Genomic DNA, 12414 nt, shown 5'->3' with positions numbered 1-12414 from the left:
CAGCGGGGCTGGGTTTGGGGTGGGTGTGCCGGCGGTAACTTTCGCCAAATCCGGCGTAAAACAGGTTTCTGGGGCTCCAATAGGGCACTTTTTGCCCGCCGGCATCCAAAAAGTGTGGGTGGGCTTCTTGGGGGCATGCTTTTGGGGGCATGAGTGGAGATGCTCTTACTACCCCATCAACGTGAGATTGTTAAGAATTAATGGCGTCTGATGGCCTTGGGATATTGGTGCCGATACATAGTAGTACATGGCAACGATACTCTACAGGATCCAATGCAATGGCAGAGATACTGATCGTGGAGTCCTAGATAAGCCAACTCCTGCTATCTCCATACATACGAGCCATGTCCATGTGCGAGACAACCCGACCCCTCCGGGGCCCCCTTCACGGTCGCACAGTACTCACAAGACCCACGTACAGACAGTCACCCGTGAGGAAACAGGCAACGCAAGATATCTCTGCCCGTACATGCGTGACAAACAGCATGGGCGGGGACGAAGCTTTGCGCCGCCGATTGGCCCACCGAACAACCAAACCCAAGTCCAAGGGTGTATAATCCCCTCATCAGGATCATGCCAGATGCAGCAACAGCAAACACACATTCCGTTAAGAGACTTGCTACAAAGCGCACCGTTTCAAGTGCAGAAACACAAGCGCTGATTTGTCGCATAAAACTCATGCTGTGCTGTGGTAACAGCGAGACACAATCCTGATTTGTGGACAGTATTGACTAGGGATAGCAACCGTGGCTGTTAACACACCGTCACAAAATGCTTCTGCTCTCAGCTGTCTCCGCTTGGTTCATCGTCCTCGTCGAGGTTGATGCCAGAGATGCTCATCTTCCCCGTGTTCACTGCAGTGCAAAGCCAGAACCAATGAGCTAACAGGACAGACAACAGGAATCCACACACACTTGTTATATGTCAGACTAGCTAGCAGATGGAAATACTGGGCCAGCCTATTGGTGCTCAGTACAGTAACTCACTATCCATGCTTACTAATGTCATCCACTACAGATAGATTCGTGATCAAGGTTTATTGTTTTAACACGCAGAAATTTTAGTAACTCCATGCTTACCAACTGCATCCAGTCCACAAAGATTTGGCATATACTTGCTAATATGCTCCTCGGCGGCTTTATCGGCCTTCAGCGTCTCGCATTCGAAAGAGACCAAGACTTTCTTATTCCCATGTTTCTTTTGAACCAACCCAACAACGTCATCTTCCCATCTGCAAAAGACAGTGTTTGCATAAGGAGAACAGCACAAAACAACAGTACCTAATACTACTTCACAGCATCAGCAGCACTATCCTTCACCCACTAGTGGAAGTAATCTTTTATCAAGCAACACAGTAAATACTAAACAATCCAGAATCAAATTCCAACCATATGTGTTATGTACATATAGTTCATAACCCATGCAGCACGAATTTAAGAAGAGGATCCACATAATCTCTCAAGTAGCTAGTTTTATCCTTTAAACTTGGAAGCGTCCAGCAATTAGGTAGTTTATCCTTTAAACTATGATGAGTCCATATACGGTAAGATTGAGAGTTCAAGTCTAGATCTGACTTGTGGATCAAGTCATCTAAATAATAGGACTGTAATGTACTCTCGGACGTAAGCAAGAAAATAGACGAATAGTTCATCTACTTTGCCTCCCGTCCCGGGGCGACAGCCCCTCCTGTACCTCTCCTCAAAACCCAAATTCATAACAATACACTTGAGAGTTGAACATGAAATCACTAACACAATGAAACATCATATCTAAGAGCCTGAGGCTACTTTGTTCAAAGAAAAGAACATTGAACACCTCAAAAGTTGGCCTTCACAGAAAAAAAGGGGAGGGACTTGAATTTTTGTATACAGTAAATAGAGACTAAAGCATTAACTCAATAAACGACTAAAGAGTTTAGTTTTTGTCTATTCATGCAGGTAACGCTTGATTTACGGCTGCTTAGTCGCATGATGAAGAAGTAAACTTGTCGCCAAGCCGGTCATGACTCATGATACATTTGACAATACCAAACCATCTACATTGCACCAAAATTTTGGATACCCAAATTTTTGGTCGGGCAAACCTAGGGTCAAACCGAACACATCCTGAAGGCCAGAACATTTATAGATCATGGCAAAGAGATACTACAGAGGTATGCAACTCCGTGCCAGTGAGGCAAGGTAATTTTCAGAGTATCACAAAATAAGACAATGATAATTAAATTGTGTTTTGGCCTTAATTAATTACTTGAGAATAGAGATAAACAAAATAGCCTACAAGGACCAATAATCCAATATACCCTGTTTCATCGGATTATTCCCATTTATTTAATAAATGCACTTCTTGAAAACATAATCCATTACAACAACTTCAGATAGTATAATGCTTTCAAAAACACAATTATGGTACAGTATTTTGACATAGCCTGAGAAAAGATATGACGTACATGCATCTATATTCAGATTTCACATATATCAACAGCACTTCCAGAAAAATTTGATGGGCATGAGCATCAGCACATCACACCACACCGTTTTTGTAAACAGTAAATTCGACAACATTAAATTTAGTTCTGAGGAAATCCACCCATGAGAGAAGACTTACCCATGCAAATGGTCAATGTTTTGTAATCGAGCAGCATCATGTCCCCTGCATTCCACCACAACCACCTTCTCTGTCTTCCTCTGTCGCATGAGCATAAGTTAACCTCTACCACACAAATTACAAGTTATAAGAATAAGAGATAACTGAGTTTTTAGGATATCTGTACGTAACTTCTGATAGACCCAAGATAAGCCGAGATAGTATCATTTTAAAAAGGAAGGTAAGCTAAGATAGTAAATTAGAAAGATAATCTGTCAGTAGAATACATACTTTGTGGAGAAGAACATAGTAGATGTCTGACCTTAAAATTAATGATGGAGAGCTTTATAAGGCGGTAATCATCTCCTCGGCTACATTCCCTCTCGCATGGTATCGCTTACATGATACAAAAGAAAAGGAACACGGCAATATAAGCTAAAGTTATCTTCTCTTCTGTGTAATAAATAGTAAAGAGTAAACACAAATATGGTGCACAGTTGCAAAAGACAATGGAAGCCAAGTAGAAGCACAGAAATTCACTTGTATAATTAAGAACAATATCATATCAACTATGCATCATTCTTCAGATAGAGAAAAGAACAAAAATACCGACTTCCTAATGTAACAGGTTATGGCATATTACACTGCACTGGAATACTGTTATGCTAGAAATCTAGCAGAACTCAGAATTCACTTCGAAATAAAGACAAACTTCTACACAGATAAACCCTAATAATATATCGTTATCACTTGTGCTGAACAAAGAGGGGGGGGGGGGGGGGGGGGGGGGGTTGGTGGCAACACAAACGATTGAAGCGAGATGCGGTTGGAGCCCAGCCACACAATGCCCGCGTATAGAAATTAGGGGTCAATCGATAAACAAGTACAAGAAGGGTGAACGAAGAGAGTTGTGTACGGGTGCCCTGGAGGCCGTAGCAGGCGGAGTCCGGGAGGCGGATGAAGTGGCCGGAGATGGCGCCAGAGGGCAGCAGCGCGATGGACGCGACGCCCTCCATCTTCTGGCCGGTATCTCCCTCCTCGACCTGCGCCCCAGCATCCTCCGCCTCCGCCGGCGGCGGCTGACGGTCGCCATTCGCCTGCGAGTCCGACAGAGAGCCCATTGTTCACACCGCGCCAAAGAGCGGAGTACGCCGCCTAGGAGCCAAAGCGGAAAATAACTGATGTTTCGCACATAACCCCCTCCAACCGTAGATTTCTTCGGAGAAGATCCAGGCTTTACTGGGCTAAGGGGTATAGTTCACAATAAGCTTCATAGAAAGGGGTGTATTTGCTAATTTACCATAGCAAACATCGACTTGTGCTACGCGGCTCTCCCAAAATCCCCAAAGCCCTCGTTCCCCAAAGCCAGATTTCTTCTCCAGCCTTTCATCGCACGAAAGGCATCAATGGCGGCGGCGGGCCCAGCCAAGACGGAGGTGCTGTCCCTCTTCCGCGCCTTCCTCCGCACGGCGAGGCAGTTCTCCGACTACAACATCCGCGAGTACACGCGGCGCCGCGCGGCGGACGCCTTCCGCGAGAACCGCGCCCTCGCCGACGCGCCGGCCGCGGCGGCGGCTTTCGCGGACGGGAAGCAGCAGCTGGAGGTGGCCAAGCGGCAAGTGCTGGTGTACTCTCTGTACGCGCCCAAGGCCAAGAGCGTTGTGGAGATGAAGATTCAGTGAGCGACACCAGGGAGAGGTTTCACGCCCGCCATCTCCTCCTTTTTCCCCTTTCGGGTCTGGGCTCTTTTATGTACTGTTAGTAGGGTTATTATGGAGATCTGACGCTGATAGAAATTCTGCCGTTACTATGTTTGCTGGATAATTGCCATGATACGGTGGTTGCTATTGTTCAATAAGTTCGCAAATTAATGATCATGATACTATGCGTTTCGCGTACCGGTTTTACATGTGAAACTACCTGATTGTGGCTTTAGAACTATCGTATAGCCTTGCCCTGGTGTTCTTGCAGCGTTGCTATCTTTGGCTATTACTACATCCCACTAGCATTTGTGCGCTACTCCATACTTGTCGTGCTGGCCATGATCAAATGTGTGGAAGAAATATTAAGGGTGTATTGAAGCCAATCGTGTTACCCATCAACTGTTTGATGAAATGTTGAAATCGCGCATCCTCGGTTACAAGGCCAAAACCAGATCAGGTTTTGCACAACATAAGTTGTTGTGAGAAATGAAATAGACTGGCTATGCACCGAGTAGTGTTTACCAGAATGTCCTGATCCGTACAAGACAAGGATAACAATGCAAGACACGAGTCATAATGTATACAACTTATTACTTATTACTAGGTCAATAACACAAGCTGCATATGGCAAATAGCCATTAATACAACTACACAAGAAAAATCATGGATCTATTCTTGGCTAGCTAAGACAAGCAAGGTACTATAAAACTTAGTATCGAAAGCAGAGGAGGTCTTCTCATACTGTCACAATATGGTGAAGCATTGCGCCATTGCCACACTGAGACTATACGGGGTAAATATGAATCTTACTAAGAATGCGGAGAGCACACATTGAAGCATTCTGTATTGATTTAATGGTTGCTTCTTGCTTGCCGATAAGGATGCCAGCTTGGGAAGCTGGCACAAGTAGCTGTGTTGGCCCTGCAGGACCAGCACCTTGCTGAGGCTGGTGGTTTCAGTGTCTAAACCATCTGTTATTCTTTTATGTGCTCTGCACAAACCATCAACAGATGGAGGAGCCAGTTCATTTGGCTCATCCTTTGCTGGAATCATTACCTTTAAACAGGAAAATGGTGTCTAATACAGGAAACTTAAGTAGTAGCAATATGCATGAGCACTGAGGAGACAATACGGCATTGCAAGTATAGAACATATATTTACATCCTACACTAGTTTGGTGAAATGACCGCAATGCTTACAACTACTACTACTGCCCCAAGGCCAATAATTATCGAAATGCCGCATGCTGGTAAACAAACAGAAAGGCATCCATATGGTACACCTACCACACCGGATTTGGCCTAGGCAAGAACAACTTATGTTCAGCTGGGCAGGTTTCAGAATATCAGTACTTTCCTATTTTAGCACAATTTATCCAAGATGTGTTAATTAGGGCATGTTTGGTTCATTCCTGCGCTGCACTCTGGAATGTGATACTCTTTCTGGTAATCTTTATGTTACATCTCAAGTAAATAAAATAAAACTGACAATTAAGGTCAGCATAATGCCAAACTATGTGCTTATCGTGATTGCATTACTTCAGAGTTGTAAATAATACCATTATATCTGATATAAGCTATAGTACTCTAAAATATAATTATTACAGAACGTGTTATATATGGGATCTTTACTTGCTGTTGAAGGGCGTGCAGTTGTATATTTGATTTCAAAGATATCATCATTTTCTAAAAGAACCATTTAGGTTTTGATGAAAAGGTCAGGATTATGCCTTTTCACACTATTTTAGCCCTGTTAAAACTTTGCTAAACTGATTTCCTTTTGGCCCAAAAATCAAACAAGTGATGGAATAACCAACTTCTTGACAGGCATCTTCATCCAATACTCAAAAGACTTAAAATCGTATTTGCATCAAAGGAGCGCAAAAGCAAACTCTGTTAACCATGACTGTTCATCTATTTTGGATACAAAAGGGAATTTGACTTGAGGCCTTAGACTGCAGTGAGAGCTTGGAAATATTAGTTTCCTACGGTTATCGTCACCATTGTGTTTTCCACAAATGTCATTCCACGGATAGTTTGCTCTTTTTTAGTTTAATAACAGGTTCTATACTTGTGCAGAAACTTCTGTGAATAGTGGTATGAATATCAATCTATCGTATGTTGCCCTGTTGTTGTATACAATTGCGTATGCCGACAAATTTGATTTTGATTTGCATTTGCACATCAGCTACCGAACTGACCAAATATCAGTATTCACGCTGGTAACTGATCAGCTCTTTTTGTAGCAAGAAAATTCAAAATCACCCACAAGAAAATCCAAATGCGGGCCTTGCAGTGCTTTTTCTTGCCATGATCTTTGCAGCGCACCTTCACTGGCTTATTTCCCCTTCCATATCTTCGCCCCTGTGCATTTTTGTTGTGCCAAGTTTGGCCATCTTTAGTTTTTGTACTGATCTCGTGGAGTAAATATTTGTTGGTTTGCTAGCAATTATACCTGGTCCACATAATGTTTACAAAAATACTTGCACAGCGTGACATTAAAGATAGGTTGGATAACATAGTGGTATGGTGGTTACTGTAAACTACATCATCAAATCAAGATGATGAACGGCGGTGACCAAGCAGCAGATAGGTGACCATGAGGTCCATGACTGTTAAGCAATGTGGTTATATTGTAGCATTGGCCACTATGGGTCGGCCATGGGATACAGCTGACTTAACATTTCCATTTAGACGATACAGCTGACTGGAGTAGATGGATATTGACATATTGTTGGATAGTTTGAAAGTACACATGTGTTATTCATGTCTATTCACAATTTAGTGGGTGCACATGTACAAATGGCGTTGCCCTGCTGCACATATCGTTACATTTCTAGCCGGATGCAGAGGAAGGTCGTCATCTCAGTTCTCATGCACACCCAAGGCGCCACCACCTTCGGTTGCGCCGACCTTTAACCTCATCATCTGATCCATCAGAGTTGGTAACAATGTGCACATTCTCGTCGCTCTCCAGCCCGGGTGTATTTGTTCCATGTGAGTGAGGATGGTCATTGTCCGACTCTGAACTTTCATCCATGTCGTCCTGGCATGGCATTTCGCCGAGGAGCTCCTGACTGTCTGGAACGTTGTTGTTGCCTTCCTCGGTTGCTTCTTGGAGCTCAAAGAAGTCCACCAACATATCGTTGCCGTCCTCCGTTGCTTCCGGGAGCTCGGAGAAGTCCACCAAGATGTTGTTCTCCGCGGCGATCTCTTTGGTCACTTTCTTCTTCAGCTCCATGCCTGCTGTGCTTCCGGACAGCTTCCATACCAACTGCAATGGCAACACAAACAACGCCTGTGAACTCCCGCCCGCAGTTCCTCTGTCCATTTTACGCTGCGGATCAACGAGACCCGCTAAAAATGATCAAATGTTATTAAGAGTTCTTACGATGGGGTCGACGATGCCAGTGCCCTCCTTGGCCGCGACAGCAAAGTCGCCGCCGAACTTGTCTGCGAGGATGGTACGGGCAAACAGCAGCTCCTGCAGGTCGCCGCACCACCCGGCGGCGAACATGATGCTGGCCGCCGCTTCCCGTAGCTCCTCGCCGCACTCCCTACAGCCCAAACAGAATAGCAATGTTCATTGTCCAATGAACATAGAGAACCAAAGATGAGAACAGGCGTGATGAGGCAGGCAACAATATACTGTGGCTTGTCTAACTGCTCAGCCTGCTCGATGAGGCGCTTGCAGTAGAGCTCTATGATGCCGAACGCCTCCAGCATGTTGTCCTCCTGGATAACCTGCTCTGCCTGCGCGCAGAAACACCAGCATCAGTATGCCTGCATCCAAGCCACCACGTCTCGCTTCATGTCGTCGGTACGCACGCGGTGGAGGGCGCGGTTGAGGTGGCCGAGGACGAGGAGCTGGCTGACATCGCTGCAGGCGATGGACTTGCGAGCAAGGCGCGGCCGGCGGGCGACGGCGATGCGGGAGACGGCGAGCCCGAGGAGGGACTTGAGCTTCGCTGTCTGCTTGGAGGTCTTGTGGAGGAATCCCATGGCCGGACTATGCTTTTGCACGTTGGCCCGGCGGTGGGTGTTGGCTTTGCTCTTCTGTTATATTCGGTTGTATTGCTAATTGCCTAGAGCAGACGGCGTTTGGATGCTGATCTTGGTTGCATTGCTGATCCTTTGCGTGGAGAGGAGGAGGGAGATGATCAGATGGGTTGCTTGTGGACTCATGCTGAAGTCCGCCTTGGAGGGGCAAGAATTTGTAGGCTCGTGTGTTTTCAATCCTTGTAGGATTTAACATGCCATGACATCCAATTTATATGTCTTTCGCTAATGCTACGAATGTTTTTAAAATATTGCGAGCAAATGAGACCCTCGTTGGTTACCCTTAGGTAAGTGTATTTTGCACACGCAAGAGTGAGTAGTACTTGATTTCGGCCCCGGCTCCATTGCATCTACTATATCACTAAGCTCCTAAGGGTAAAATGCCTCACAATCAATTGAGGTGTCCAATTGAAACTGGGTCACCCGATTTTGACCAAGTCAACAATTTTTCAAAGCTCTCATTCCTTTATACTATACACTATGCTTCCTGATTTTTAAGTCCTCACAATTAATTAAGGTCTTTTTAGAACTTGGTCACCTGATTTTGATCGAGTCAATAATTTCTCAAGGATCTCTCCTATTTAATTATTTTAATTCATCATACTCCCTAATTTTGAAGCTCGTTTATTCGATTGAGATATTCAAATTTGAATTTGGTTTACGATTTCGATCAGGTCAACGATTTTTCAAATCAATCAACACCAACCGGCTAGAAAAACATATCAACCCCGTGCATCCTCTTACTACCTAGAAAAAAGAAGCGCCACCATGTGATGATACTATAGCACCAATATAGTACACGTAGCCACCGACGTAGAAATCTACCCACAAAAGTATGAGTTGATTAACGCATAACACAAAATCACGCCATGAAAGGCCCACCAAATAACCGCATTATAAATAAACATAAAACACGCTCCATCGTCTCCCCCATCCGTCAAACTAAATACTCCATCAGTTCCAAAATACAAGGGGTATTTGTTCTTTGGAAAAGTCAAATTTCTTTTAACTTTGACCAAGTTTAGAGTCAAGAATATCGACATCCTCAATATTAAGCCAAAAAATTATGGAAATTCATTTCATGATGAATCTAATAACACCAATTTGATATTACAATTTTTGATATATTTTTTCATAAATTTGATCACACTTAAAGAGGTTGGACTTTTCAAAAAAGTAATACACCTTATATTTTAAAACAAAATGAGTAATTTTTTTAGAATCTCAACAACACCAAAGGCGCAGCAAAGCGCGCCCAAACCTTCTAGTAAAGATGATTGTGTGCATCGCTCGATGCAGAGCCAGGGGTTGTCCTCCTTTTCGAGGGAAAAAAATTCATCCGATCACATTCCCTTGTCTTCCCTTGATTAGTATATGTACATTGTTGTGTTAAATGTCTAAAGACTAACTGAAGCTGATATATAACGCGTTATACTGTTTCTTGGGAAAGGGGGTTCACCGCAGCCTTCGCATCATTATTGTGCACTCAACCATTTTGCCTTATATTGTTATGTTGGCTTTCACAAGTACACAAAATATGCATTAGATGAAACTCGGTAGAATCAGTCATGCTTTATGTACACATTCAAATTTATATAAACATACAAGGATGTTACATGCCTTTATTAATGAAATGATGTAGCGTATATACAAGAAGTGGATAAAATTAATGTAATTGAACACCACGACACAAATAAATTAAATTCAGCAATATTGCTACAATGTACGTATGGTACATTCATGAACCAATCATATTCTAAATTGATCACCGGAGAATGATCACTTGAATTGTTGTTTGCTTGCAAATGTTTGCCCGAACTTCCATCCACCAGGTACAATATTGTTGAACTCAATTGTCTGTCCATCCGTGTCAGTCAACCTGAACGAGAGCATTTTTCCGGTAAGATTTGCTAGAGAGTGCCAGTTGGCACCCCAGTTATGGGACATTGTCATCCAATCGTTTGATTCAGAGCTCTTGACATCCATGGATTTGATCGAGCCGGCGCCTGCGACGTTCATCACAGTAACTAGGTTGAAGTAATCGTGACCATCGATCTTGAACCGCACCCCACCCTTCTTCATGCAGGGGACCCTACAGAAAAATCGATTTTCTACCAACTTTCAGCAATTTTAACTTTTGAGAAAAACCTACAATTTTTTAAGAAAACTCATGCGTGCGTACCTCTGGTACATGACGGGGATGATGCCACCTTTGTAAACGCCGATCTTCTCCCAGGCCGGTTGCGCCATGTCAAAGTGTGGCCTCGGTGGGTTGCACCAGCCGCCATTGTCGCTCGGGAGCGCGTCGTTAGGCGGGCAGAAGTTCGTGGCCGTGACCGTCACCGAAACGCCTGGTTTGCACCACATCGGATATGCCAGCTTGTGCGGTCGCACGCGATCTTGTAGCACTGACCACATGCCGCACCGTCATTGAAAAACACCGTGCTCAGCGCCGCCGTCCGCGTACCGTACCCCGCCGAGTACAGATTACCATACCCGCATGCTCCACCCATAGTGTCAGAGGCATCGGCGCCGCCGTAGAAGGTCGCGTGCGCCCTCAGCCATTTGATCGGTGCTTTGTCCGCGGCCATGGCACACCCACAGCAAACGAACGTGAGTAGCACCACCGCAATAGCTCGAGCTGGAGCTGGAGCCGGCGCCATGTCGATATCTATCGATGGATGCAGGATGCCGCTTCAAACTTATCTGCACGGAGCGGATCTGGGAACTGTGTGTTCTTTGCCTATCTGTTTGTTCGTGTGCTTCAGGGGGTTTGCCTCGGATGGCTAGATGCGTGATGATGTTGTGATGATTATGTGTGTTTATATAAGCCTTTGCTTGTGATTGATCCATAGCTTGAGAGTGTCAGCAAGGTCATCACGAATTAATGATGCCGTAGCGTGCACATGTGCAGCCGCACCATGGCTTCTGGACTAATCCGCAGACACGTATTGTTTTTTTTCTTATAATATCATCGTTAGTTTATATTTTAGCATTATATCACTGGTTCTTTATCGTTCTTTGCTTCACACAGTGTCTACGACTGACATCTAGAGATGATTTTTGCTCGACGCTTTCCGAGGAAATAGGCGGCGTTTTGCGATTTTCAAGTATGTATGCTTGACGTTTTCATTTTTAAGGGAGGATATTTGATTGACTTTCTTGACGGCTACCTTGGGATGTCCATGTTCGGCTGCGTCCCTTGTCTACAAAAGGATGTCTCGTATGTTCCTCCAATCGTACGGCTGATCTTGCACTAAACCTGGTCCATAACATCGAACGGCGCCCATCGTCAGGTAATGATTAGTTCAAAAACACTTCTATTAAATTTAAGTCGACTGATTTTGATTTGGCTTGAGGTCGAATTTTTAGGCCGTCCGATTTCTTTGCGGTTCTCAGCGTGCACATGGATCAAATCAGTTGATTGTTCGGCCTTTTCCCTTTATTGCGTTTTCGGGTCGCAGGTCTTGTACGTCACGTGGTATCGCTCGACCCGTTCTTCTTCAGTGCGGGGGGTGGAGCAGTGACGGAGAGGCCATTGTCGCTTGTTCGTCGTGCCAGCGTAACAAAAAGAGGAGGAGTAGGCGGTGGAGGAAGCAGAGCTACCGGCGAGTTGCGGTAGGAGGCGAGCTGTGCGGAGGTGCGGGGCCACGCTATGGACGGAGGAGTGTCAGACCCGAGTTGGTATGAAGATCAAGATTCAGATAGAATAACTGAACCACACAAATCTTAGCTACTTTGATGGATGAATTTTTGAGTTCGAGTGTGATACAAGAGGCATCTATGGCCAGCCAGGAACACTGACAGCTAAGGAGTGAAAGATCGTGGATGTCGCCTAGAGGGGGGGGGGGGGTGAATAGGCGCTTTAAAATAATTACGGTTGAGGCTTGAACAAATGCGGAATAAACTAGCGGTTAATTTGTCAAGCACAAAACCTACAACAATTAGGCTCACATATGTGCACCAACAACTTATGCTAAGCAAGAAAAACTACTTAGGTGATAGCAAGATATATGACAAGAAACAATATGGCTATCACAAAGTAACGTGCATAAGTAAAGGGCTCGGGT

At 44.7% G+C, this 12414-nt stretch overlaps 3 protein-coding genes and 1 pseudogene across 3 annotated transcripts; 1 reads left to right on the top strand and 3 right to left on the bottom strand.

Moving 5' to 3' along the window:
* Nucleotides 1-581: 581 nt before the first annotated feature.
* Nucleotides 582-3798, bottom strand: LOC109782339 (uncharacterized). Its single transcript, XM_020340954.4, has 5 exons — nucleotides 3500-3798; nucleotides 2906-2979; nucleotides 2605-2684; nucleotides 1080-1231; nucleotides 582-854 (listed from the first exon to the last, which is right to left on the bottom strand). Exons 1-5 carry the CDS (start codon nucleotides 3702-3704, stop codon nucleotides 784-786), a joined length of 582 nt encoding a protein of 193 aa, XP_020196543.1. The 5' UTR covers nucleotides 3705-3798; the 3' UTR covers nucleotides 582-783.
* Nucleotides 3799-3911: 113 nt separating this feature from the next.
* Nucleotides 3912-4481, top strand: LOC109782349 (uncharacterized). Its single transcript, XM_020340963.4, has one exon. It carries the CDS (start codon nucleotides 3990-3992, stop codon nucleotides 4263-4265), a length of 276 nt encoding a protein of 91 aa, XP_020196552.1. The 5' UTR covers nucleotides 3912-3989; the 3' UTR covers nucleotides 4266-4481.
* Nucleotides 4482-6946: 2465 nt separating this feature from the next.
* Nucleotides 6947-8525, bottom strand: LOC109782367 (vacuolar protein sorting-associated protein IST1). The gene is made up of 4 exons (XM_020340984.4): nucleotides 8114-8525; nucleotides 7935-8038; nucleotides 7677-7842; nucleotides 6947-7559 (listed from the first exon to the last, which is right to left on the bottom strand). The coding sequence occupies exons 1-4, from the start codon at nucleotides 8285-8287 to the stop codon at nucleotides 7158-7160; spliced, it is 846 nt and encodes a 281-aa protein (XP_020196573.1). The 5' UTR covers nucleotides 8288-8525; the 3' UTR covers nucleotides 6947-7157.
* Nucleotides 8526-9933: 1408 nt separating this feature from the next.
* LOC109782375 (expansin-A14-like) lies at nucleotides 9934-11925 on the bottom strand (annotated as a pseudogene).
* Nucleotides 11926-12414: the final 489 nt, after the last annotated feature.

This window comes from Aegilops tauschii, chromosome 4 (assembly GCF_002575655.3).
Source record: "Aegilops tauschii subsp. strangulata cultivar AL8/78 chromosome 4, Aet v6.0, whole genome shotgun sequence".
In the NCBI taxonomy this organism is placed as follows: Eukaryota; Viridiplantae; Streptophyta; class Magnoliopsida; order Poales; family Poaceae; genus Aegilops; species Aegilops tauschii.
This window is presented reverse-complemented; position numbering and strand designations above follow the sequence as displayed.